This window comes from Nannobrachium achirus, assembly GCF_963921795.1.
Source record: "Nannobrachium achirus genome assembly, chromosome: 1".
Taxonomy (NCBI): Eukaryota; Metazoa; Chordata; class Actinopteri; order Myctophiformes; family Myctophidae; genus Nannobrachium; species Nannobrachium achirus.
Window position 1 is genome coordinate 18,387,252 of NC_137810.1, and position 23,730 is coordinate 18,410,981.

The following is a 23,730-nucleotide window of genomic DNA, read 5'->3' on the forward strand; positions in this document are numbered from 1 at the left end:
ACGTCAATCACACGCAGGTAACCTAGGTAACTCAAGGAGGAGCCCTCCCTCTAGCCAACGCTGATTGGTAGCAGGTACGTGGGCAGGGTACCACAAGTCAGGAGAAGTCAAAGAAATGCAGATGGCAGCAGCAGCATCCCCGGAATGATGCTCAATGTACAATAAACAGTCGCGGAATGCAGTGCCTTGCAGTATGTCTGTCTGTCTGTCTGTCTGTCTGTCTGTCTGTCTGAGTCTCTCTCTCTCTCTCTCTCTCTCTCTCTCTCTCTCTCTCTCTCTCTCTCCCTCCCTCCCTCGCGCAGCACCAGTCTCCACTTATCTCTCCCCCGCTGTCTCTCACTCCCTCTCTGCCTATCTCTGCCTCCATAGCCTGCTGCTTTACAGTTGCTAGGCAACAGACCAGCGCGCGTGTGTGTGTGTGTGTGTGTGTGTGTGTGTGTGTGTGTGTGTGTGTGTGTGTGTGTGTGTGTGTGTGTGTGTGCGTGCGTGCGTGCGTGCGTGCGTGCGTGCGTGCGTGCGTGCGTGCGTGCGTGTGTGTTGCAAAAGGAGAAAAGTGTGAGAGGGAGTTCAAGTCCTCAACTCTCACAGTGTGGAGGATTATTCTGCATATCCAGTCAAATCAATTATGGGGCAATGATGCACTGTCACTCACAGCTTTGATTAACTATGGATGCACATCAGAACGTGAGTATTGGTATATCATTGTGTATGAACTGTTCAGGCTAACATTCTGATCCAGTTCATATCTACCCCAAGCCAGCATGGCTGAGAGAGATTTGAGAGAAGCTGAGAGAGATATTTACACCCAGGCCTCAATTTAATCCAAAACATATATTAAACATGAAATGAAAGGAGTTAACCACTATTTGTTTAATTAAATAACACAAGTCAGCCTGTCCATCCAACGTGAAATACTGTGAAAGAACAGAATCTAACAGGTGTCTTTCAAATCTGTTTGGAAGATATTGCAAATGAAGCAATGGAGCCTGTTTCAGCATCAGGGAAACTCTCAATTGGGCCTACCATTCTTGCCTCATTTTTCAATCTTTAAAACTGACTAGCCCTTAACCGTTCAAAGATATGAGCTCCAAAATGATGTGCAGTGTGTGGGTTATGGGATGTGCACTGTGCACACAGTATATGAGGGATGGAAAGTAACTTTAACTGGTGCTTGCATGATGTACTGTAGGAGCATCAATGTAAGAAACCCGTTTTGTTTAATGGCTACAGAGATACTGTCCCCCCCCCCCCCCCCCCCAGCCCACCCGCCCACCCGCCTGCACACACACCCGCCTGCACACACACACACACACACACACACACACACACACACACAGAGCTGGTTAAACATTTTGCCTCATGCTAGATGCAGAATAGATGTGCCTCAAGCTAGATGCAGAATAGATATAGATACAGCATAAAAATGCTAATATACAGCATACGATTTGTGAAAGTGACAAACGGGCTTCACAGTTATGTCAGGTGTGTTCATATGCTAATGGTGATGCGATTTCAGATCAATTGCTCCAGCCACTGAGGAGAAACGCTGTGACAGACACTCACTCACTCACTCAGACAGACATTCGCAAAATTATAGTATAGACTAGCCCTTACCCGTTCAAAGATATGAGCTCCAAAATGATGTGCAGTGTGTGGGTTATGGGATGTGCACTGTGCACACAGTATATGAGGGATGGAAAGTAACTTTAACTGGTGCTTGCATGATGTAGGAGCATCAATGTAAGAAACCCGTTTCGTTTAATGGCTACAGAGATACTATTTGCAAAAGTATAGTATAGATGGTACATCCAGCTGTCTGCAGGGGGCATCATTGTTCAGGAAGAGGCAATAAGGGAGATTTGTCTGATAGTCTGGTGATTGTAAGACAAATCAAAAGCAATGTCCACAGTGCCCAGTAATCTACACGGGTCTACAATGAAACTATTATGTGGCAAGACGAGTCACAAGCACCAAAAATAGCAGACCTGCAAGCTCACAATGTGTGTTGTGAGCTTGCAGATCAGTAATAACTATAGGACCTTGCCCGGGGGGTGTGCACACTGCACAGTATAGGAGGGATTGAATGTAGGAGTCTCAGAGGTAATGTTGGAGAACCCATACGTATCAGTGATGTCAGTCATCTCCAAATTTGGGCATTGTTTCAGCATGCAGATGTTACCATGGCACAGACGCATGCGCAGTACAGGCGGCGGTATCAGTGATGTTAGAAATGTGGTGTTGAACCTTCCTTGCCAGTCTATATTAAGCTGACCAACATTCAGAGATAAACTAAAGTAAATACTGTACTGTAGGCTATAATATGGACTCATTTGGCAACCACAAAAAGAAAAACATTTATCTCGGTATAGCACACCATTTATTTGAATAATTTGGAAAAACAGTGTATTGTGTAGAAATCACAAGTTATAGTAATTTAGGACAGGAAACAGTACAATAGGTAAAGGTATTTAAAAAAGGCATATTTAATGTGTAGGTCCACTGTACAGTACTCCCCACACCCTCACAACAAAGTCATTGACATAGTGACAGTTGCTACCAAACATTAGAGCAAAGCAACTCAATTCATCATGTATCTCTAGTGGTAACAACAGTAGTCAAACACAGGGACATGGCAGACATTTAGTCATCTGAACCATCTATTCTCCAATTATATAACAAGCTTTTTGGTTTCTTCTGGGACTCATTTGTGAAAAACATTTGACTGGATCCCATCAGATGTTTGGACTTCAGTGAAGAATGCTGGCCTAACAGGTTTGATCCTTATTAGAAGGGTGCAGTGGTGGGCAGCTAATGTGTGTTAGTTAGGGCTTGGCAATCTCCATATTATGTCAATATCTATTGTTTTGGGCATGCTGATAGAATTGTTTTTAGAGGTGTGCATTCAAGGACAAGGTTGGGAAAGAATACTATGGCCGTTAGATTTTTCGCTCAGTAGATTTTACATCACCTTTATGCTGCTTCCTCATTAGCTAAAAGTTACTCTATAATACATGAAGTAACTTGAATAGTAAAATGCAAAAACGTCAACCACACTCGCAATTTCCCAGAATTGCATCTTTCTAATTACATTACACATCATGTCTATTGAATGTGGGAAAGTAGTATACTGTGGCCAGACCACTGGGGAATATTGTGGGCAAAACCCAGGTGATTTTGAGTGTTCCTGGGTATCAAGGTCCATTATTTATTGGGCATTTGAGCCGCGGACCACCATTTGATGAGATCTAGCCTCTCAGACCCCAAAAAGATTTTGTCCAAAATTACATGCTTTATTGATGTTGGTACCATAGAGATACTAGGCAAACAAAATAGCAATTCTTCTACATTCTCTAAATGTGTAGACTTCTTGTAAATTAAGTAATGCAGATGTTTAACAATAATTAAACTCTTGGGAACCATAAGGGTCCATTTGTTTTTTGTTTTTTTTTTCTCAAGAGTTAAAGATCTATAAGGGTCCATTTGGTTACCAACTCTCCATCGTTTAGCTGTGGACCACCTGGAATCCAATCAAGGACCACTGGTTGAAAACCACTGCTCTATACAGAATTGCTCTATACAGAATTTTAATGGTATTCATTAAAATACGTTCCGGATTGCAGCTTAAATGTTCCTGTGATGATCAACCGTTGTCTCTCTGAAACACTGACTCAGATCCCAGAGGGAGAAGATGATGGAGTCACTGGGCCAGCTGAGGTGTGTAAACTGTAGCATGGTGTTTCGCTCCGGTGGGCTCCTGGACAAACACAAAGCATTGTTCTGCATTGGAAGTGACATCGGGGACCCTGTAGCCCTGAGGCAGAGACCTGAACATCTCACCAGAGACCGTGATAGAGGTTTACAGCCTAAACAAGCACGGACCCCTGATCTTGTAAAGGTAAGCAAGCCAATCCTGAACCTACCCAGCCAGTCAATAACACATACCCCTGGAGCAAGAAAATCCACACTCAACTATAACACATTGTTCAAGATAAAAATAGTAAACTACAAGAGTAAATTGGATTCTCGGTTGGATAATCTCTTTAATTATTAAAGTACAGAGTAGTGGGGAAAAAAGTGCTAAATGACGTGTGTGTGTGTGTGTGTGTGCGTGCGCGCGCGTGCGTGCGTGCGTGCATGTATGTGCACCTACTAGCTGAGAGGAGGGCAGAGACTACAACAGAGGAGAATAAGATGGAGTGATACTGATGTGTGTCAACCAGAGAGCCTGGCACTGCAGACCCTCACTGATGAGGTACCCTCCAGTGTTGATTCCGTCGACTAAAACTATGACGAAAAATGTTTGTCGACTGCCTTTTATCACTGACGGAAACTAAATAAAAACGAAATAAAAAACTAAGCTGTGATGACTAAAATTAAGACTAAATATATTGACAAAAAATAAAAACTAGACTAAAACCTTCGGGAGGTACTAGTGGAGAAGAGTCATTTTATGTTTGGTTGCTCTCAGGTGTTGCGTGCTGAAAATAGCTGATCTACAAGCTCACAACGCGTCGCAAGGCGACGCGTTGTGAGCTTGTAGATCGTCTATTTTCAGCACGCATCCAAGTGTAAAATCAGTCATTACGATGCCATCAAGGCCTGCCGAAAAACATTTCAGTTGACTAAATCAACTGTAGATTTAGTCGCCTAAAATCTTATGACATTTAGTCGACTAAAATTAGACTAAAACATTTCAGGTGACTGGTGACTAAATTATGACTAAAACAAAATGACATTTTATTCAAAAGACTATGACTAAAACTAAATCAAAATTTGCTGTCAAAAACAACACTGGTACCCTCTGATAAATAACTTCATCTGTCCCTATGACAACAGCCCAAGACATGAAGATCGCAACATCTTTTGCATCAACTTTAATACACAGTGAAATCCTCAGTGTTCATTTATCTCCCTGAGTTACAAATGGATAAAGTAACTCTGAGGAGTTTGTTTACTGTGTGTGGATAATCCTTCACGGTTTATGTAGACTCAAAACAAAACAAACTAATCCTAAACACAAAGAACTCATCAGGGCCAAAGGGCTCTGTTTATTCCTTAAAAGATCCCTTTGTTTTCTCCTGACTAATTAGCATCTCAAACATCAATTTCATGGCTTGAAAAGTGTATTTTTGTGTATTGCTGCTGCATCAGAGTTGAATGAGAGGGATGTAATAAACACCACTAAAACAGTATGATGTTATGCCTCAACAGGCATGGTCAGATTCAGTGATTATTCAGTGACTATGCTGTATATGGTAAGGTAGACAAATACATTGATATCAATATTGTGACGATTTGTATTGTGATAATTATGTTGTACAAAAATGTTCGTAAATAGCTCAAATAGATCTACAGCACAAGCTCATAACTGTGAGCCATGATGTGATAGTTGTGAGCTTGTATATTGGCTATTTTTTTTATTGGCTAGTTTTGAACAAAGTGAACGAAGTGACTGAAACCAGGAAAAGGAAATACTTCCCAAAGCCAGGATGATGTCTCAATAATCAATATAATGCCCAGTCATCGTCAGTAGACATATGCAGAAATAGGAAGGATGAAATGTGAGTTACAAAGCATCTCTCTATGGCTCAGTTTCACAAGTTGAGGAAGTCGATCGAAGAGACTCTGCCAAAGCCATCCAAGGGGAACACAGATACAGAGGTGAGCCCTTGATATGCTCTCTTCATGTATATCTGTTCATTCCACATCATCACACCAGTTGAGAAGTTAGACACATTTAGCTTGTATAAATCTGGTGTCATTCATATGGGCAACTACAGATTGTTTTTGTAGGGATTATTATATAGATTTTTGTATTTCTATTATTCAAATAATCAAGATATCTGATTATCTTTTTTAGATATCTGATTAAGTCCTATTTCATAACTGCTATTTTATTTTGTCGAAAAAGAAAATAACACATTAATTAAGTTGATTAACTGTTGCACCCCTACATATGGGTTTATTCAAAGAATAAAAAACAAACTGAAGAATATACTTCTACATGTGACTCCCAGCTCTGTGGGCATCAGGTGGGTCACGGTGAGAGAATGAAGGAGATGAAAGAGATGGCGTCGCTCCATGAGCGTCAACTAGCAGAAATAAAGGCACACAACCAGCACCTGGAGCTACAGAGAGATGGTAGGAGACCTTCTTAAATCTCAGCACCACTCATCTCATCCAGGGAATATTTGTGTGTTTTGGAAATCCCAGGATTCACTTTTACACTGTATATTTCTAGATAGTTTGTTTGCCTGCAAGTCTCTATGAGCCTCGCTATGACTCTTCCTGCGTGTGTGGGGAGTCTGGGGACAGATGGGTGTGTGCCTTTGTGTGATTGTGCATCAATGTGTGTGAATATACCTGCCTGTGTATGCAAATTGGTAATCATGAATCATAAGACTGATCTGTACTTAGGCTATTCAAAATGTACCAGTCGCCGATGCAATGTGTTCTTAGATAGGCAATTTTCTAAAAGTTAGAGAAAATCTGAAATTGAACATTTTGAAAAATGAAAGTGTGTGTGTGCGTGTGTGTGTGCGCGCGCGCGCGTGTGTGTGTGTGTGTGTGCGTGCGTGCGTGCCAGAGCTGGCCCGTCGGCTGGATGCCCTGGCGGGTCAGAACAGCACCAGTCACCTGGAGACTCTACTGCTGGAACTGAAAGAACAGGAGGGGAGGAACGAGGAAACACTGCAACAACTCACTGAACATCTCAACGCTCTGCAGTAAGTGTGAGTGTGTGTGTGTGTGTGTGTGTGTGTGTGTGTGTGTGTGTGTGTGTGTGTGTGTGTGTGTGTGTGTGTGTGTGTGTGTGTGTGTGTGTGTGTGTGATAGAGAACATGGAGGAGTGTAATTAATACTGACAGATCTGGTCTGTGATCTTTGGACTTCTGCACGCCTTCTTTTAGGGTCAAAGTGGTTTCTGTGCCCGCTGACCAGCCTGAACCGAGGATGCATCCTGTGATGTTTGACCTCATAGCCTCTGTGGATGGTCCTCTCTCTAACCAGATAAGGCAATGGTCCTCATTCATCCAGTCATTACCGTTTCATTTTGATGCTTTTTGTTACCTTTGTCTGGGTCCTGTTTAAAAAAAGTCACTGTAAATAAGAACTTGCCCTACTGATCTCCACAGCTAAATGAGTAATTAAAGTCAAATCTCTCCTCTGTCCAGAGCCCTGCGGCTGGCCTACATGCAGTCCGGTGGGTTAGATCCAGCTGTTCTGGCCCAGATGCACGACCTACAGGCCGAGGCCCAAACTCTGGAACAGACCCCGCCAGGACCTGGAGCCAAGGGCAGGAAGAAGAGTAAGAACCATAAAGAAGAAGGGTCAAATCTACTGTTACATGCAGTGGGCTTTATGAAACATGTGCCCTACAATGAGGCCAATTCTGTAGGATGCAGCAGCAACAGACAAATAAGTCGATGTGTCTTTACCTTGATTTCATATTGAACTGCTCTCTCTCTCTCTCTCTGTCCAGAGGTGAAGCCTCCTCAGGGCGGTCAGAGCTGGGAGTTGCTGGCTATGGAGCAGGAGAACCACAGACTTGAGGAGGAGATCCTCCGTCTACAGCTGGCCAGAGAGAGACACCATGGACATGAAGGTAGGATACCCGTACGCTTCACGGAGGAACGAAGATGAAAAGCCCCTCTTTTGATCCATGGAGTTCACAGAGAGTACAGAATCGACTAGTATTCCATAATATGACAGGTCACCCCTCACAGAGAGTGCTTGTTAACGTGTAGTGTGCAGGCTTTAGGATTCAAAGATATTGCTTCCACATCAAGTCTCAGACAAGTCAGAACCATCATGATTATATAAAACATGATTTTTAGTAGGCCTAATGGAATCTAGACAAATTTGAAGGTCACCCTGTAGTTTGCGCTGCCCAATCCTTGCTCATCGAAGTGTGTTGCTCCGCCTCTATTATGGAATATGCTTCTCAACAACTGTAATCTGACAATGTCTTCTATTGTGTTTAAGGCATGAATCATTGACCTTAACGTGAGGATATCTTCATATCTTTTAATGTGCTATCTAGCAGCAGCGGGCACAGAGATCCAGCTGTTGCAGAGAGACAACCTCCTCCAGATAGCCTCCGTACAGGCAGAGATAGAGAACCTTCGCCGGGAGATGGAGAGAGCTGGAGAGGCTCCAAGGCACCACAGACAGCCCCCTCCACCCCCACCTCCGCTCCCATTCCCTGTGGCCCTGATGGTACAGTACACTGTTTTCCCATTACCACTATTACTGTACATTTAAAAAAGCTTCTGTGTTCTATGCAGACTTACATAAGACTCATTTATGCCTTGTCATACAGTGGTATTGCTTGCAGTAAATCACGTTTCAAGCTTTGCACCATGTTGTTAGCTTGGAAATCAGCCCACAACTAATGTGATGGGTAATAGGTTAGATAGAATAGATATGCCTTTATTGATCCCGCAAGTGAAATTCATTTGCAAGTGTGACTCAAGTTGCGGTTGGTTGTTTAAGTTGGACAATATGTGTCCAAGATGTGGCCAAATGTTCCCAGAACAGGTCAAATATATCCTTCTGCTGAGCTGGGATGAGGTGTCATTGTGATGTCAGAAGAGTGGACAGACAGACAGACATGAGCTAGAGGTTTTCATACTTAGTTGGAGACCTACTGGCGCAACAAGTTCTTCCTCTTGCTCACTTGCTTCTCGATCTCCATGTGGAGTGGTTGGCCCTGATAGCCTCCAGCTTCCTCGGTACGCACACTTCCATCACATCCTTCACAGCGTCCAGTGTAGCCCCTACAACAGAGCCAGCCTTCCTTACAAACCTGTTAAGGCTAATTGTGCCCCCAGCCCTCATTCCCCAACCAGCAATCGCTAAGGAGAGGGCACGCCTGTTACACATGCCAAAGGGCCTTAGAGTACAGTTGCTGGCATCAGACAGAATTGGTGACATTAAAACAAATTACAATCTATTACGCACAAATCATAGTATTGTGTTGATTTCGATATCCTCTCCATTCCACAGCACCAGGCCAGGCTCCCTTCCTCTCCACTGGGAAGACATGTGATGGGCTCTCTGGACTCTCTGGGGCCAGCCCCCTATGATCCTACGTCAGTCTAAAAGTCCAAATCATAAGTCTATTTAAGCATCCAACTCAAATCAAGTAGTCAGTCCTATCAACTAGAGTTTACAAACATCATGTCAATCATATCTGTTTATTTCTTTTGAATGTCGTGCCATTCTAGAAGTGAAAATAAACCCGGCTTTCAGAGTTGGTTTGGTGTTAAGTCTATTGTATTCGATTCTATTTAGCATACATTCCCCTGGTTTTGCAGGGCTGGTTTTGTGATTTTCTATGACCTTGTGCTGGGAGTTGACGCTACTCTGAGCATGCTGCGTCTAGTAGTAGCTCTGTACTTGGGGGGCCAGGAGGTAGGACGGCCGACCCCACTGCCCACTGTCCAGTGCCAGCCAGGAAGAGTACTGCCCTACACCCACAGCCTATCCCATAGAAACTACGCCCACCTTTCAGCAAAGCAGCCAGTTCCCAGGTATGCGTCATCAAGAGGTATAGTTTGTAAACTAGCAGAATGTGTGTTGAGCGTTTTGTGACTAGAATTCACCGCTCCAAATTAGGGTAGACTAAATATTTTATACTCTCATCAAGATAATATAATTTCTCATCATTTAACAAAGCTGTAATAAATAATACCAGTACCTTTCTTGTCCTAATATGCAGATAAAGTATTATACCATATTATGGTTTACCTTCTATTCATAATCATAATACCCATTTTTGCTGTTCTCTCTGAAGAATGCAACCATCTCCCTCACTCTCTCTGGTGGTGGAGTTGCAAGCAGCAGGAGGTGTGGATATTTATGGCCAAGAAGTACAGAGACTGGTTTCCCTGGGCTGGGCCCGCCTGTCGCTTTTTGACCAATACAACCAGGTTCACAAATTCTCTGACATCACACACACATTTTAGCAAGGGTCTGCCAATGGACTCTTTGTGCATAACTGACTGTAGTCTCGGGCTTCCAGATGGTGGAATACACAGGGCCTGTTCCTGTTTCCCATAGTTTCGTTTGATGGTCTCTGCAACAGATTTGAACCAGAATTGTATATGACACCTGTGTTTCCAAATCGAATCTACTGCAGAAAAACATCTCTGGAAAGCTGAACAGGAAGAGAAAATGGGTATGCACCTTCTGGAAACCTAATAAGACAACATTTGAGCACAGAGCCTACATGTATATTAAAGCACAAAATCAAAAGTTAAGTGAAGTGGCCAATTATCAACTATACTTTAGTATTTCAACTGGAATTTAATGTACAGTAACTGCAATTGTGGGAATCTTGCACAAAATAATTACACACTCCTTTACAATTGGAGTATAAGTTGAATTAATACAATTTAAGTCAAATTTATTTGACACACACAAACAACTCTTGTTGACCAAATAACTGTATAGATAGACCATATAGAGACCAGACATACAGATGCAATTCCAAGACACAAATAAATGTGAGCCAATAAATATCTGACATTTGAAAGTGTGATATTTTTGCTACACATGAATCATTTGATGTGAGAAACAAAGGAAATGACTTGGGCCTAAAGCCAATCCCCACACTACCTCAGTCTGTACTGTAGTATGAGTACTAACTTTTCATTACTTCCCTCTAATACCAGGTCCATAGTGGCCACTGGAGGGTGCCAGTGCGCTGTCTGCCTGTGAGACCCTCACTAAGCGCTAGCCAGCTCAACTGTGTACCACAGGTATAAGAACACATAAAACATGTACCATATGTAAATATCATACACAAACACATACTGTATGTCAGTATTTTCCTATGAACACATTTACAACCAACCTGTATGGTAGAAGTGTAGGCTTATGTTAATTGGGTGTAACTGGTACATCTGCAGTGGTTAGAGATGGTCTCCCTTAGATCCTGTCGGGCAGGACACCTTCTGGTTAACAAAATAGTACTGCCTGAACCTCATAAATGCAAGTGGGATTCTGTTTCGACCGGGAGGTAGAAAGTTGGTCTCCCAAACAGGAACACCTGGGTTCACACATGGGGATTGCTTGAAATACTCAAGTTTAAAAAAAAAAAAAAAAGGGGGGGGGGGGGGGGATTAAACCCAAGAAAGCACCATCGCTTGTTTCCATTGGGGTCCCGTCTCCCATGTATTCAATTCATTGAAAAATGTAGGACACTAAACATATAGACTGCAGGTTTACGAAAACATTTGACCTTAATGTTATGGGTAAAGTGTAGAATGTTAAATTAAAGGTTGTGGGTCACAGTCTAGTAGGGATTTCTATTTGGATCAGGGATTAGACAACAGGTATAGATAACATGCATCAGCCTGACAGGGGGGGGTGTGTGTGTGCGTCTCTTTGAGGTGGGCATCATGGAGTTGTGTCTTCGGTTGGTCAATGCACGAGATGGGGATATACAGACCATGGTAAAACCTGATCCCAACAACACCGGCCATTACATGTATCCTATTATGGTAAGCATGGCAAACTTTGTTTCAGATATAAGATTAATGCTAAAAAGCCAGTCCACATAAATGCTGCATCTCCTTGCAACCATTGGTGCGGTCTGGCCTTAAAACACTATACAATCAACCGGACAACAAAAATAAAGCACTGACACTTGGAGTCCATTATTGAAAAAACTAAACTATTTCATTGCATTTCTGTCATACAGGCATCATCTAGCCTAGCTCCACACATTTCAATTCACCACCCCTTTGAAGACAATCAGCTTTCCACCAACCACCACTCTAATGAAGACAAAACCCCTCCTCCCACAGAGAAGCCCAAGCACAGCTGAGGAACAGAAGAGGGCCTTTCCATTACAAATCAAGATCTCACCTTTAAATTATGGCTTATCAGACAAGTTTGTATAATAATTTCCAGTTGAAGGCCAATGACAAGAATTGTTCACTGCATTGTATAGTAAATATTCTGAACATACATTTCCAGAGAATTTGTCACTTTATTCACACAGAAAGTGTGTGGGGGGTGTGGAAGGGGTTCAGCACTAAGTGTGTGGGGGGTGTGGAAGGGGTTCAGCACTAAGTGTGTGGGGGTGTGGAAGGGGTTCAGCACTAGTTTTTGCACTCGTGGAATATAGGCCAATACAGTCAAAAATTGGATGTAAAAGGGAGGGAGGACAAACGTCGCATCTGCAAATCTCCTTTATTAATTCATTTTTACTACAAGTATACAAAACTGGACCGACCAATCTGAAAATGGGTTCTTATTTACAAAAACAAAGTGTTGAAGGGAGGGGCTGGACAGTGGACAGGCATGCTGTGCTGGTTTGAGGATCAGGAAGACATGGAGAAGACCATCACGCTGATGACTGTACAGAGGCAGGCGGCTTTGCAGGCTACAGGAGAGAAAGAAAACACCATGAAACCAGAATATAGACTCCTTGTTCAAGATTAAAGTGACAAAGCTACGGCCAAGTATCAGTGGAATGCTCCATTTATCGCTACATCGAAGTTTACCTGCCATTTTAAGTGCACAACCTGTATCTGACCGCTATACTGAATTTATAATAGCTCGGTAAAATTGCATCTTTACCGCTTACTACAGTTCAGAGGCTCTTGATGGCCAGCAAACAGATACGCAAATGTGGCAGGATTAAAGCCAACACCAACTTTAAACAGACAAATTCATCCCAGGTTGTCTTAAAAAAAAACATCCAAAACTCAAAGCGCTTTTATAGCTCAAGCTTATTTTAGAGCAATTATCCAGCGCACCAGCTAGTACAGGTGTGTTAAGCCTAGCCATCACTCGCCTCCTTTGCCCCTTTCTCCTGGACTCCATTGCCGTTGCTGGCAGTGGAGCCGCCGCTGCCATTAACTGTGGCCTCCTGTTTGAGCTGCTTTGCCTCAGCGTCCTTATCTGGGCTCTCCTCCTCTGGTTTCCTCTGCAGATACAAAGACGAGGATCAACAACATAGTAAGGCTTCAAACTAACTGTACAGTTTGACCGCCCTCTAAAGTGGATATAAAAAAAAAAAAAAAAATCTAAATTTGGGTCTGAGAAAAAGTATATATTAGCCAGTTATACTGTATATAGACCAACTTCACCTCCAACTCAAGATTGCCAGCAGAAATATTACTGCACTTGTCATGGATGGAAAACCAGCAACCCGTGTTTCTTACTTTGACTGCCTCCATCTCGACACAAGCCCAACAAAAACGCCAACCGTTACCAAGCCACTATGCCAAAACTAACATGCAGAGCCCTCACATCAGATCTCAGATACTGGCAGCAAAATAAACTCACTGATAGCAGGCAAACACCATGCAACACCAACATATGCACTGGGGTGGTATAAACTGACACAGGCATGAACAGATGGAACATCAATGGTTCATCAGCACCTCTCCAAAAAAAAAAAAACTAAAACAAACACTGAATTTAACTGCATGGACTTCCACACACCATAAACATTATGCCGCCCCACACACAGAAATGTCAGTTTGTCTTCCCAAATGGTTTTAACCATTAGGACAGATTTAAAAAAAATGTGTTGAACATACAAAATAGCGGATCAACATGCTCACAACACGTTGCAGCGAAACGCACTACCAACTTATGTCACACAATGTCCTAGATCTGACATTTTCGGTGTGCGACACGATGTGCAACCAAGTATAAATCAGGCGTTAACGGCAGGATTAATAGAGTTGAGGTTGTATGCCCCACCTTTTTCCTGACGAGGTGGGAGATGTCCGAGACTGCCTTAGAAGATGAGTCGCCATCAGATGGCTTGACTGGGATCTGAAAGGAAACATCAAACTTAGAGGGGTACTGCAAAGCTTCATGATGCAGTACTAGGGTTTTTAAAACATTCTTGCACAAATGCTAAGTGTTTGCACAATACAACATGTCCAGTGGACAGGATGCCTACCTGACTGGGTGTTGCAAACGCTGATGAAGGACCACCGTTTGCTGATGAAGGACCACCGTTTTCACCGGTGAATGCTGACGAGGTAGAAGCCCCACCCTGGAAGAGAATACAGTCTTGTGTTATTCAAGTCAATTTATGCAACAGATGAGTCAGAACATCATGACCAGTAAGTTACAGAAAATGTAGAAGTCAAAGCAAGGGGAGCCTTACTTCCATTGGGGAACTACACTACCAATAGGCTGTGTGCACACCTTGAACTGGAAACATGTATGCCCCCTTTGATAAAACCAGGGTAGTTTGCCATAGCGCTGTTGGCGCAACATTTTTGCAGACAAACGCATAGGACAATTGTGTGTTTCGGATTTCAATTTGCTGCAGCAAGCAAACCTACAGTAACTATGGGAAACTGAGCCAGACACAAGTAAGCCACCTTTGGAAAAGCAGGACAATAATGAAAGCAGTCAATGAGTTGAGAGTACTCGAGGAATACAGACCTGGGCCTCCCATTCCTGCGTATCAACGTCTGGGTGTGGTGGATTTGCGTGACTTGTCCCTAAAGTAACCGCTCCTAGATCAAGGTGAGCAACACACCGAACTGAATCCTTTGTTACAAGTGTGTTGGTAGCTTAGCTTACTGTGCTGCCTACTCACCAGTGTGTGTTGGATGGCCTGAGAGGCTGCGCTGGCGGTTCTCTGGCTCTCCTTGGCATCTTCTACCTTCTCTTTGATCTCAGGCAAGAGCAGATTCAGCTCCTCCATCTCTTTCCTCTCATCAGCCACACCATCTGGGCCCTCTGCTGCGTCGATCGCCTCCTGCAGCACGGCTGCACACAAGACAATGCTTTTATCACCCTCTGCAGCGTGGCTGCCCACAAGACAACACACCCATCACCTCCTGTAGCATGGCTGCAAACAATAGTTCCATGTACAAGTCTTGCTCTCCCCCCCCCCAAAAAGTGTTGAAAAGTAGTCTCCAGGCACCACAGTAGACATTCCTAGAGACTAGAGACCACATATTGGATTTGACTGGCAAACAAAATGTGACATGCTGATTTGAGTGTCTACGCTTTGAGTGATGTAGTGCTGATGAGTGATACTAGATGTTCAGGTCTGAAATGGCAATCCCCCAAAATATCGATGCATTTTTCATTCAAGAATATTGTGTTGGAACATTTCGAACATTTCATTATCCAGGCTGTCTTACCGAGCCGATTCTCGATGACCTTTATGGAGCTACTGTAGTGCTGGATGGCCTGGCTGTATTGGTCCATGTAGCAGAGAGTGGTTGCAACGTGGTAGTGGCTCTCGGCCAGCAGACGGCTGTGGGGAGCGAGATGTTTCAGCTGCAGTGCAAGGCACTCCTGGAAGTCCTCCAGTGCCTGGGGGTAATTACCTGGAGGACAGACCTGCCGTTAGACACTACAACCACTGTGATGGCATTCTGGAGGAAAGATTTGTCAAGTTATGGTTTGAGATTCAGTTTAGTGTAGATTTTGACAGCAAACTGTGGTTTAGTTTTAGTCTTCTGAATAAAAATAATTTAGTTTCAAGAGATGTTAGGGTAGGGACAAACGAGTGCTTTGTAGACAAACTTTATAGCATGGACAAAACCTAGTAGTCAGATTGTTCTTCATGGCTGTTAAATGCCTAGATGGAATCAATGAGGAAGACAAGGAATGGGTTGGTCCCATTTTGTTCAGTAATTGTAAATGTCCTACCAGTTTCAGCACCGACTTCCCCAAGCTTCAACAAGGCCTGTGCTGCCATCAGCTGATCATCCTTGTTCTCTTTTCTGTGAAGAAAAACCAAGGACCAGAAGTTTTTCAAAACAATGTTGCAAAGCATTTTACAGTTAACACATTTTTCAGTTTCAGTTCAAACAAAAGGCTTGAAAAGCTAAACATGGAACTGTATTGTGAACATTATAAAGAATAGTTTCATCATCAACATTGAACAGGCAAGTAGAATTAAATCCCATAAACATAACCTAGGAAAAGATTATTACAGAACAAAAACAGTACTTTAAAGTGTTGGAGCTGACTTGACTTCTTTAAGAAAAGAATGTGTAAGCTTATTCTTCAGGGTGGGATTAAAAACACCTTCCTGACAAATTATCTTGAAGACTATACTTTGTCACGACAAAACATAAGTTTCAACTGAACTGAAAGTGCTGACAAACGAAAATATGCTTCGTTGAGCAACATAAATTAAGCCTAGTATGCTTTGTTGAGCAACAAATAAATTAAGCCTAGTATAATGCACAGCATTTTAGAGCCAGCAAGCTTAAATCAAACTGACATTGCCAGGTAGGCTACTAGTCTTCCAGTGCACAAGTCTTACACAAATGGACAACAATCAGATCAGAAAAAGCTTTCAGTACACTACTCCCATGAGTATAAATGTGACCTTTCAAATAACACAATGAAGTTGTAGCCAATATAAAGTACCACCATGAATGTCAAACTCTACAAAACAAGCCGTTATGTGTTCTGTTATGAATGAGGTGTTAAGATTGGCCAAAAAAGGAGAAAAAAAGAAAAGTGTATGAAATATAACAAAATGTACCTTTTGTAGATCACTTTAGCCACCTCTAGCATCTCCCATGCCAACTGCAAGTTGCCTACCTCATCTTCTTCCTGGAAACAGAAGGGCATTACAATCGTAACGTCAAAAGATAAGTGCTGTCAGCTAGACAGCATCTACAATAGACAAGACGCCGCTTTGGCCATTGCACGTCAACCTCATTGACAAGGCGAATTGCCACAGCATAAATATGCCCTAGTGACTAAACCATTTTTGGTTTTCATAACCGTTAAAGACTAGTGAAAACATTGAAATTCAGACCGCTGCTTAAATACATTTTCATTTTGAGAGGCTGCTAAAAGACAATCATGCAATAAGAGGCACAGCGTGCATCAACAGTAGTAGTTTAATTAGTTTCCAATTTATTAGCACTGCTGCTAACTAACACCCCAAGCATTCACATAACTTCTCAAAGGTGCACAGTCAGGTCGTAGCCAACGAGACTTGGACGCTTACCTTTTCTTCAGCATTTTCTCCATCTTCGTCGTCATCTTCATCATCGTCATCATCTTCTGAAGAAGCAAACAATAATTAGATGGCACATTCACAATGATAATGTAGTTCAACAGTTGAAGGAGCAAAACCATAATATGGCATGCAGTTCACCCAAGTGCATTTTTTCAGTGTAGACCTTTATTCCAGCAACCGATTCAACACCTATAACTGTGCTCCGATACTGTGCTCTGATACCAATAATTCCCCCAACTTATGCACCAGCTGACCAGTGGACTGTACGCAAAGTTCTACTACCCTCAGCTTCATCCGCAGCAACTTCCCCCAGAGCCTCAGCCTTGTCCTGTTCAGAGTTCTGCACCGTCTCAACGTTGACACAATCCTTTCCAGGAACTGTCCCGGCGTCGGTCACAGTAGGACTGGGACTCTTCTCAGCTCCATTTACTGGTGCCTCTCCAGAGCTGGTGGCCGTCTCAATCACATCACTCTCTTCCGCTTCCGTCACAACAATCACCACAGGACTCTTGGCATCAGCAATCACCACAGGACTCTTGGCATCAGCATCCACCACAGGACTCTTCCCAGCATCCACCACAGGACTCTTCCCAGCATCCACCACAGGACTCTTCCCAGCATCCACCACAGGACTCTTCCCAGCATCCACCACAGGACTCTTCCCCACGTCAGTCACAGGAGGGCTGGGAGTCTTCTCTGCTCCATTTACAAGTCCCTCTTCAGAGCTGGAGTCTGCCTCAGCAGAAACGACACTCCGATCTGCCCCAGTCACAACCTCATGACCCTTCTCCCCTTCCGTCACAGCCGTACCGTCGTCAGCCTTCACCTCTGTGGCACTGCCCCCATCACTAGACTCCACTTTGGAGTCTGCCCCCTCAGGCTTTTCCGGTTCAGCCATTGCATCATAAACCTGTCTGCGTAGAGCGTCTCTCTCATCGTCTGTACCCAGGGATTAAAGCAAAATAAATAAATAAAATCCCAAGACGTTGTATAAGTGGACAGCCCCCCCAACCTTGCATCCATCTGTCTACCTGTCCTAAACAGGGATAAAAGTTGGTGTAAGAGCTGTAAAACTAACATGGTGCACACAGCGCGCACCAGTTTTTGGGGTAGTAAAATGGCGTTTCTCTGAAGTTCTCAACTGCCTTCACTGTGAAGGTGTGTGCCAATCTATGCTTTATTTTATAAAAGCAGCTTATTTAGTTCCGTTGCATTCTGTAGTCCTGCCAATTCAAATACTCAGATCTTAAAATTACTGTAGGGTTTGGCCTTACAGCCACATGGTGCTTATAGCAGCAAATGCAATGTGTCAACTTATAGACATGTAGCTCACAATGAGCTTGTATATCTGCTATTTTTGGCAAAGATATAATTTGTGTAGTGGGAAAAGAGCAGATCAAGAACAGAACCAAAGGTTTTAAATGTCCAAATTCAACATATCATTGAAATTAATTCAATAATACAAAACTGTCACTGACAATAGTGCTGTTAAACACATCTATGAAAAAGTTTAATCTGGAACACAATTTGATACAATATGAAGTCCCTGCTTCATCTCTCTAGTAGACTCTCAGCTAAGGGGCCTTGACCTGAAAGTACATGACGGCAGACACCTTATTTTAATTGGGAGGATGATGAAAATCCACATCGGAGCGCAACATGTGTTGCAGACCAGATAGTCGCTGGTGCACAACAAAAATAACAAACGGAAAATTAAATGGTGTGTACCTGACATTATCAGAGCTACAGCTGTGTGCATCCCATTACTTTGCAGCATGAAATAAGTAACGCCACCACCACACCACTCACCTAATTCAGTGGAGGTCCAAATGGTTTAACACACTTCGAAACAGTGTACAATGTTTAAGCCACTGTTGAAGGTTTTCTTATCATAAATATTAACTTTAGCCAAACTATTGGGGGTAATCCACGTGATTTATATATCCTAACAGCATGCATCGTCGTAGCTTCCCGGTAGCTGCAACAAGTAGCCTAGCCAACAAGCAGGCATTTCCTCTCAGTACGCGGATATCAAAATAAGAGCCCATCATAATCTGATCAAGTCAACAGTCAAGTCTCGTCAACGTTTTTTAAATTTTTAAGTCTACTTACAGGAAGTAGTTGGCATGAATTAGAAGTACATGACACACGCCAGGCCAGTACTCTGTACCACACCACAGTAGTAACTGACGCTATGAAAATAATCAGCGCAGACGGCTCAAATTATTTTTGCGAATCTGCACTGATCTCATAAATATCCTAGTCTAGGGAATCCTCAAGACGGAAATCCGTCCCCAGGACAGAGAACAGCATGTGATCAAGCATCTGAGCATCTGAGCATCTACCAGTTTAAGGACACCATTAGGTGAATTCAGCATTGTACATGTGGATAGAAAGCAAGCTTTGAACACAATGAACTAAGTTAAGCCGTAAAAAGAAAAATACATTTTAGTAAACCAGAAACTTTTCTGGTCGCCACAACGCAATTCATTCACTTTACTGGTCATCGCAGAGCTTAACATTTTCCAATAAAGCATACTGACCGTCAAGGTTGTTGGCACTCTCAATGTTGGGGTTCTCAGGTTTATCCCCCTCCCCGTCTGATTCCTCTGGGACTCCCTCCAGAGCATTGCCAAGAACAGTGTTCTCCATCCTGACAAAACAATCCTGAAATGTCATCTGGGCAACCCGACGCTACTAAATGATAAGCCATTTTAGCAATCTAATACAAGACCAAGCATATTCTTCACTATATTTTATTATACAGTCATTTTTGCTTTAATTCACACATAATTCTCACCTCCTTACTCAACCCGTAAAAAAAAAAAAAAAAATCCATTTCAGTAAATTATCTCCTTGCACTACACCCCTCCCCAGAGGAAATTGGCACCACTTCAACACATGGGACTCTATAAACACTATGTGAAATATTTTAAGTGGTGGACGACGAAAGTCAGGGTGAACATGGTCAAATACGTGTTGGGCCATGGCAGTGGAAAATCAGCATGACCCCCAATAGTTGTTGGGGTATTTGCCAGGGACATGCATTTCATTTGTCCTCATTTACCCATCATAACCATTAGGTGCAGTGATAAGGTGAACCAGGGCCTACCGATTCCCAACTCCAACATAACCCGTTACACATTACGATATGTGCATAATGTAATTTGTGAACCAAGTAGCATACCAACCTGGCTAGCTCCAGCAGGGACTTCCCACACAAGAAGAAGGCCTCTCCACACTCATCTGCAGTGTCACCATACCTTGCAGCTCTGGACAGCACACGGACAAAGTACCACAATTAATCTGAGGGCCCATTCACAAATCCAGGTGTACTGTATACATCCCATTCAAGACTAAGCATATACACATTTTATTTAAGGCTGCCGAAATGCCTTAAGACAAGATATTGAGGTTTAATTGCCAACATAACATTTGAGTGTCATCAGTATGGATGCACCATGTTAATATATATATATATACACACAGTATATATATTATATAATAGATATAATTTGAGTACATCTTCTAGTAGCCCTAGCCTATATGTTTATAGTACTCACAGCATTCCACAAGCCTCCTGGAAGACATTGACAGCTGAAACAAAGTCCTCCATCACCAGATGTCTCTTCCCCGTGCCAATGAGCTTCTTTGCCTCTTCCATAACATCAGTACTGTAGATTAGAACACATAGTAAACACACAGACAGTAGTCTAGGTTCAAGCAATGTTTTGACATCCAGAAAACAAGCAGCTGTCCATCTGCTCACCTGTCCGGTGCAGAAGTGGATGAACAGGGCTTCTCTTCCATGCTGTAAGACCAATAAAGAAAGTGATGTTACAGTCTGTATGTGATGGACGTTTAACCCATTGGTTCTTAAAGTGGGGTCCGGGGACCCCAAGGGGTCACTTGAGGGAGTTCCAGGAGGGTCCCCAGCAAAATGATAGTTAGGAACCAAATGGACCCTTATGGGCATGTAACTCGAGAGCATACAAATGTAACCAAACAGATTTGTACACTTATTGTTAAATTAACATCGATTGTACACTATAAAAATATATTGTTCAATTCATATAAATTGGCGTCCCAGAGATGGAAATGCCATTAAAATAGGGGTCCGTAGCCTAATGCATGTCAAACTAGAAATTATAATGTTGGGAATCACTGCAGTAAAACTCTTGTTATGGCAAATCTTTTAGCATTTATTTTCAAATAGGGGTCCGCAAAGTGTCCTTGTTGAATGAACAAACACAACTAAACTTTTTTCCCCTTTATTTTTTTTATCCATGCCCTCCACATTATCAAGATGCAAATCGTGCTTCATTAGAGTTGTGGATGCGTTTATGTATTTATAAAACAGACCAATGGCGCGCCACTGTGAAGTGGAAACATGAAAAAATGCAGCCGGCATCATTGCGTAAACAGAGTGGTGTTGGTCGCTGCTTATGGACTCATACCTATGCTCGATACATAGAAACCATGAACCAAGGTCGCTAATGTTATGCTAGCTGCCGGGAAAAGGCCGATCTACAAGCTCAAAGCGCTTCGCGGAAACGACGCGATGTGAGCTTGTAGATCGGCCTTTTTCGACAGGGGGCACCGTCGTACGACGAACTTCGGACGAAGTAGGCGTTAGCTACACGCCAACTAGCTGCCTACCACCAGTAGTGTAAAGTAAGTACATTTACTCGAATATACTTTTTAAACTTTACTGGAGTGTTTACAGTTTTCTGTACTTTTACTTCTACTCCACAGCTCAAGGCAAATTTGTACTTTTTTTTTTACTCACTTACAATTTGAACGTAGTTAATTTAGATTTTGATTATTATTAAAAAAAAAACATAGGCAACAACTACTTTTAGACATTTGAAAATAGCCGATCTAAAAGCTTGTGAGCTATTAGATCGGCTAATTTCAGATTATACATTTTGAGCTGAAATGGATAATTCTGCACAAGTATTTTTACTTTTAATACCTTAAAGTACATTTTGATGCCAATACTTATACTCAAGTACATTTTGATTAGCTGACTTTTACTTGCAACAGATGTCATTTCTACACTGCATTATCGATACTTTTACTCGAGTAAAAAAAAAAAAAAAAAAAAAACTACTTTTCACCACTGCAGTATTGAATAAGTGGAGTAAAATTATCAATACTATTGATACTAAAAAAGAAGATTCCTTTCTCCACCACTGTTAGCTACCAGTGCTAACAATCCATGAGTGGCTGCAGACAGCGTTGTGTTGTGTTGTCTTACCCTGAGCTGGACGCGGCGGAGCTCTCCTCTGGCATGGCGGTCACTCTGACAACTGTAGGGAGAAGAGAAGAGCAAGCAAGCGGGGAGCGATGTGTTGTGGTGGTGAAGGTGAATGGAGGACAGTCTTTCTCTCCTTCGGCTTGCAACGCTCTTTCTCCAGGGCTTTGTTGGCGCGCTTAAATAGAGAAAAGGACACTTCCCATTTCCGCTGTGCTCTCGCACAACGCGGGAGATGCTCATTAAAGGGGACGTCGCTGCGAAAATGGCCTTCATTCTGTGCGCGCCAGTGGCGCCAGTTCAGACAAAGCTAAGGTATGGCAACATGACTGGTGTCTTGCACGCGCGCGAGCATCAGTCATGTTGCCATACCTTAGCAACAGGCACGATTATAGTACATTTTATTATTTCCCCCTGGAGCGCGCGTCATCTTTTCCGATCAGACAGTACAGTAGGGCTATATAAATAGAATAGAATAGATTGATTGATTGATTGATTGATTGATTGAAGTCTTATTATAGGTTTGCATAGAAAAGGTACAGTACAGTTTCATGACGGTACAGTTCACTGGTACAAGGTCAACTAAAAGGAGATCCTAGGAAAGCACTTGGCTTATTTACACAGGAAGCCATTGAAGTATCTCATATAACATTGAATGACAGACCATAGGCCTATATCAATATTGTCGAATTTAGCAGCAGTACTTGCTTGTAGAAGTTAGAACATAGCGGGAGTGCAGTGGTGGAGTGTAGAATATCTCAAAATGTATACCAGCACAAATGATAAAATCTATGGCTGACAATTCAGCACATAATCCAGCACTAAAGAATGATACCATTTATTCATGTTTTCATCATATGGGGTGGGGTTCCAATTTACTTCAATCACGGAGGTCCTCCACGTACACCTACCGTAGGCTATGTCGCTGCTGATCCACAGACAGGGCCCCTGGCCCTGTGGCTGTGTGGCCATCATGTTTTTGATCTCCATATAGGCTACATGTGCATTTGACTCTATATGGGTTGGTAAGCTTTTGACGGCAAATTCTTCATTTATTCATAATGTAAATTTCCATTTTGTAATTGATTTATGTGAAGTCTTCAGTCATTCATTAAATGTATTCATATCTAACATATAATTCACCAAATGTCTGAGTGAGTGTCTGAGTGAGTGTCTGAAACAGCGTTTCTCCTCAGTGGCTGGAGCAATTGATCTGAAATCGCATCACCATTAGCATATGAACACACCTGACATAACTGTGAAGCCCGTTTGTCACTTTCACAAATTGGCCTCATGGTGGCGCTATAACAGTCCACTTTACGTTTCGGCCTGTAACTCTTGAACCGTAGGTCGGAACATTAAATTTCTTTTTTCCCTGGATTCCTTGGGTCAATACGCATCTCCCGATATAGGCCCCGCCCATTTGCGTCAGGATAGATTTTCCGCCATTTTGAATTTTCTCCAAAACACACTTTTTGCTCCTTTTCCTACA

At 42.7% G+C, this 23,730-nt stretch overlaps 2 protein-coding genes across 2 annotated transcripts; one reads left to right on the top strand and one right to left on the bottom strand.

Moving 5' to 3' along the window:
* Positions 1-3,691: 3,691 nt before the first annotated feature.
* ccdc17 (coiled-coil domain containing 17) lies at positions 3,692-11,833 on the top strand (the record flags this gene model as incomplete). The annotated part of the gene is made up of 13 exons (XM_080727537.1): positions 3,692-3,895; positions 6,033-6,141; positions 6,587-6,725; positions 6,909-7,013; positions 7,173-7,306; positions 7,481-7,603; positions 8,042-8,217; positions 9,007-9,092; positions 9,318-9,533; positions 9,797-9,932; positions 10,677-10,763; positions 11,397-11,507; positions 11,708-11,833. 13 exons carry the CDS (start codon positions 3,692-3,694, stop codon positions 11,831-11,833), a joined length of 1,752 nt encoding a protein of 583 aa, XP_080583663.1.
* Positions 11,834-12,227: 394 nt separating this feature from the next.
* On the bottom strand, positions 12,228-22,408 carry nasp (nuclear autoantigenic sperm protein (histone-binding)). The gene is made up of 14 exons (XM_080733330.1): positions 22,242-22,408; positions 20,751-20,792; positions 20,545-20,655; positions 20,173-20,253; positions 19,525-19,634; positions 16,970-17,025; positions 16,496-16,566; positions 15,649-15,722; positions 15,135-15,323; positions 14,582-14,754; positions 13,931-14,026; positions 13,726-13,800; positions 12,809-12,940; positions 12,228-12,394 (listed from the first exon to the last, which is right to left on the bottom strand). Exons 1-14 carry the CDS (start codon positions 22,274-22,276, stop codon positions 12,356-12,358), a joined length of 1,284 nt encoding a protein of 427 aa, XP_080589456.1. The 5' UTR covers positions 22,277-22,408; the 3' UTR covers positions 12,228-12,355.
* Positions 22,409-23,730: the final 1,322 nt, after the last annotated feature.

What these genes read in the sequence shown, in the direction of transcription:
- nasp (XM_080733330.1), bottom strand. Translation starts at nt 22,276, where the DNA reads ATGCCAGAGGAGAGCTCCGCCGCGTCCAGCTCAGG. An exon ending in GGAAGTCGGTGCTGAAACTG is followed by an intron (nt 15,324 to 15,648) that starts GTAGGACATTTA and finishes TCTGTCCTCCAG; the next exon opens with GTAATTACCCCCAGGCACTG. An exon ending in CGTTTGCAACACCCAGTCAG is followed by an intron (nt 13,801 to 13,930) that starts GTAGGCATCCTG and finishes GTTTCCTTTCAG; the next exon opens with ATCCCAGTCAAGCCATCTGA.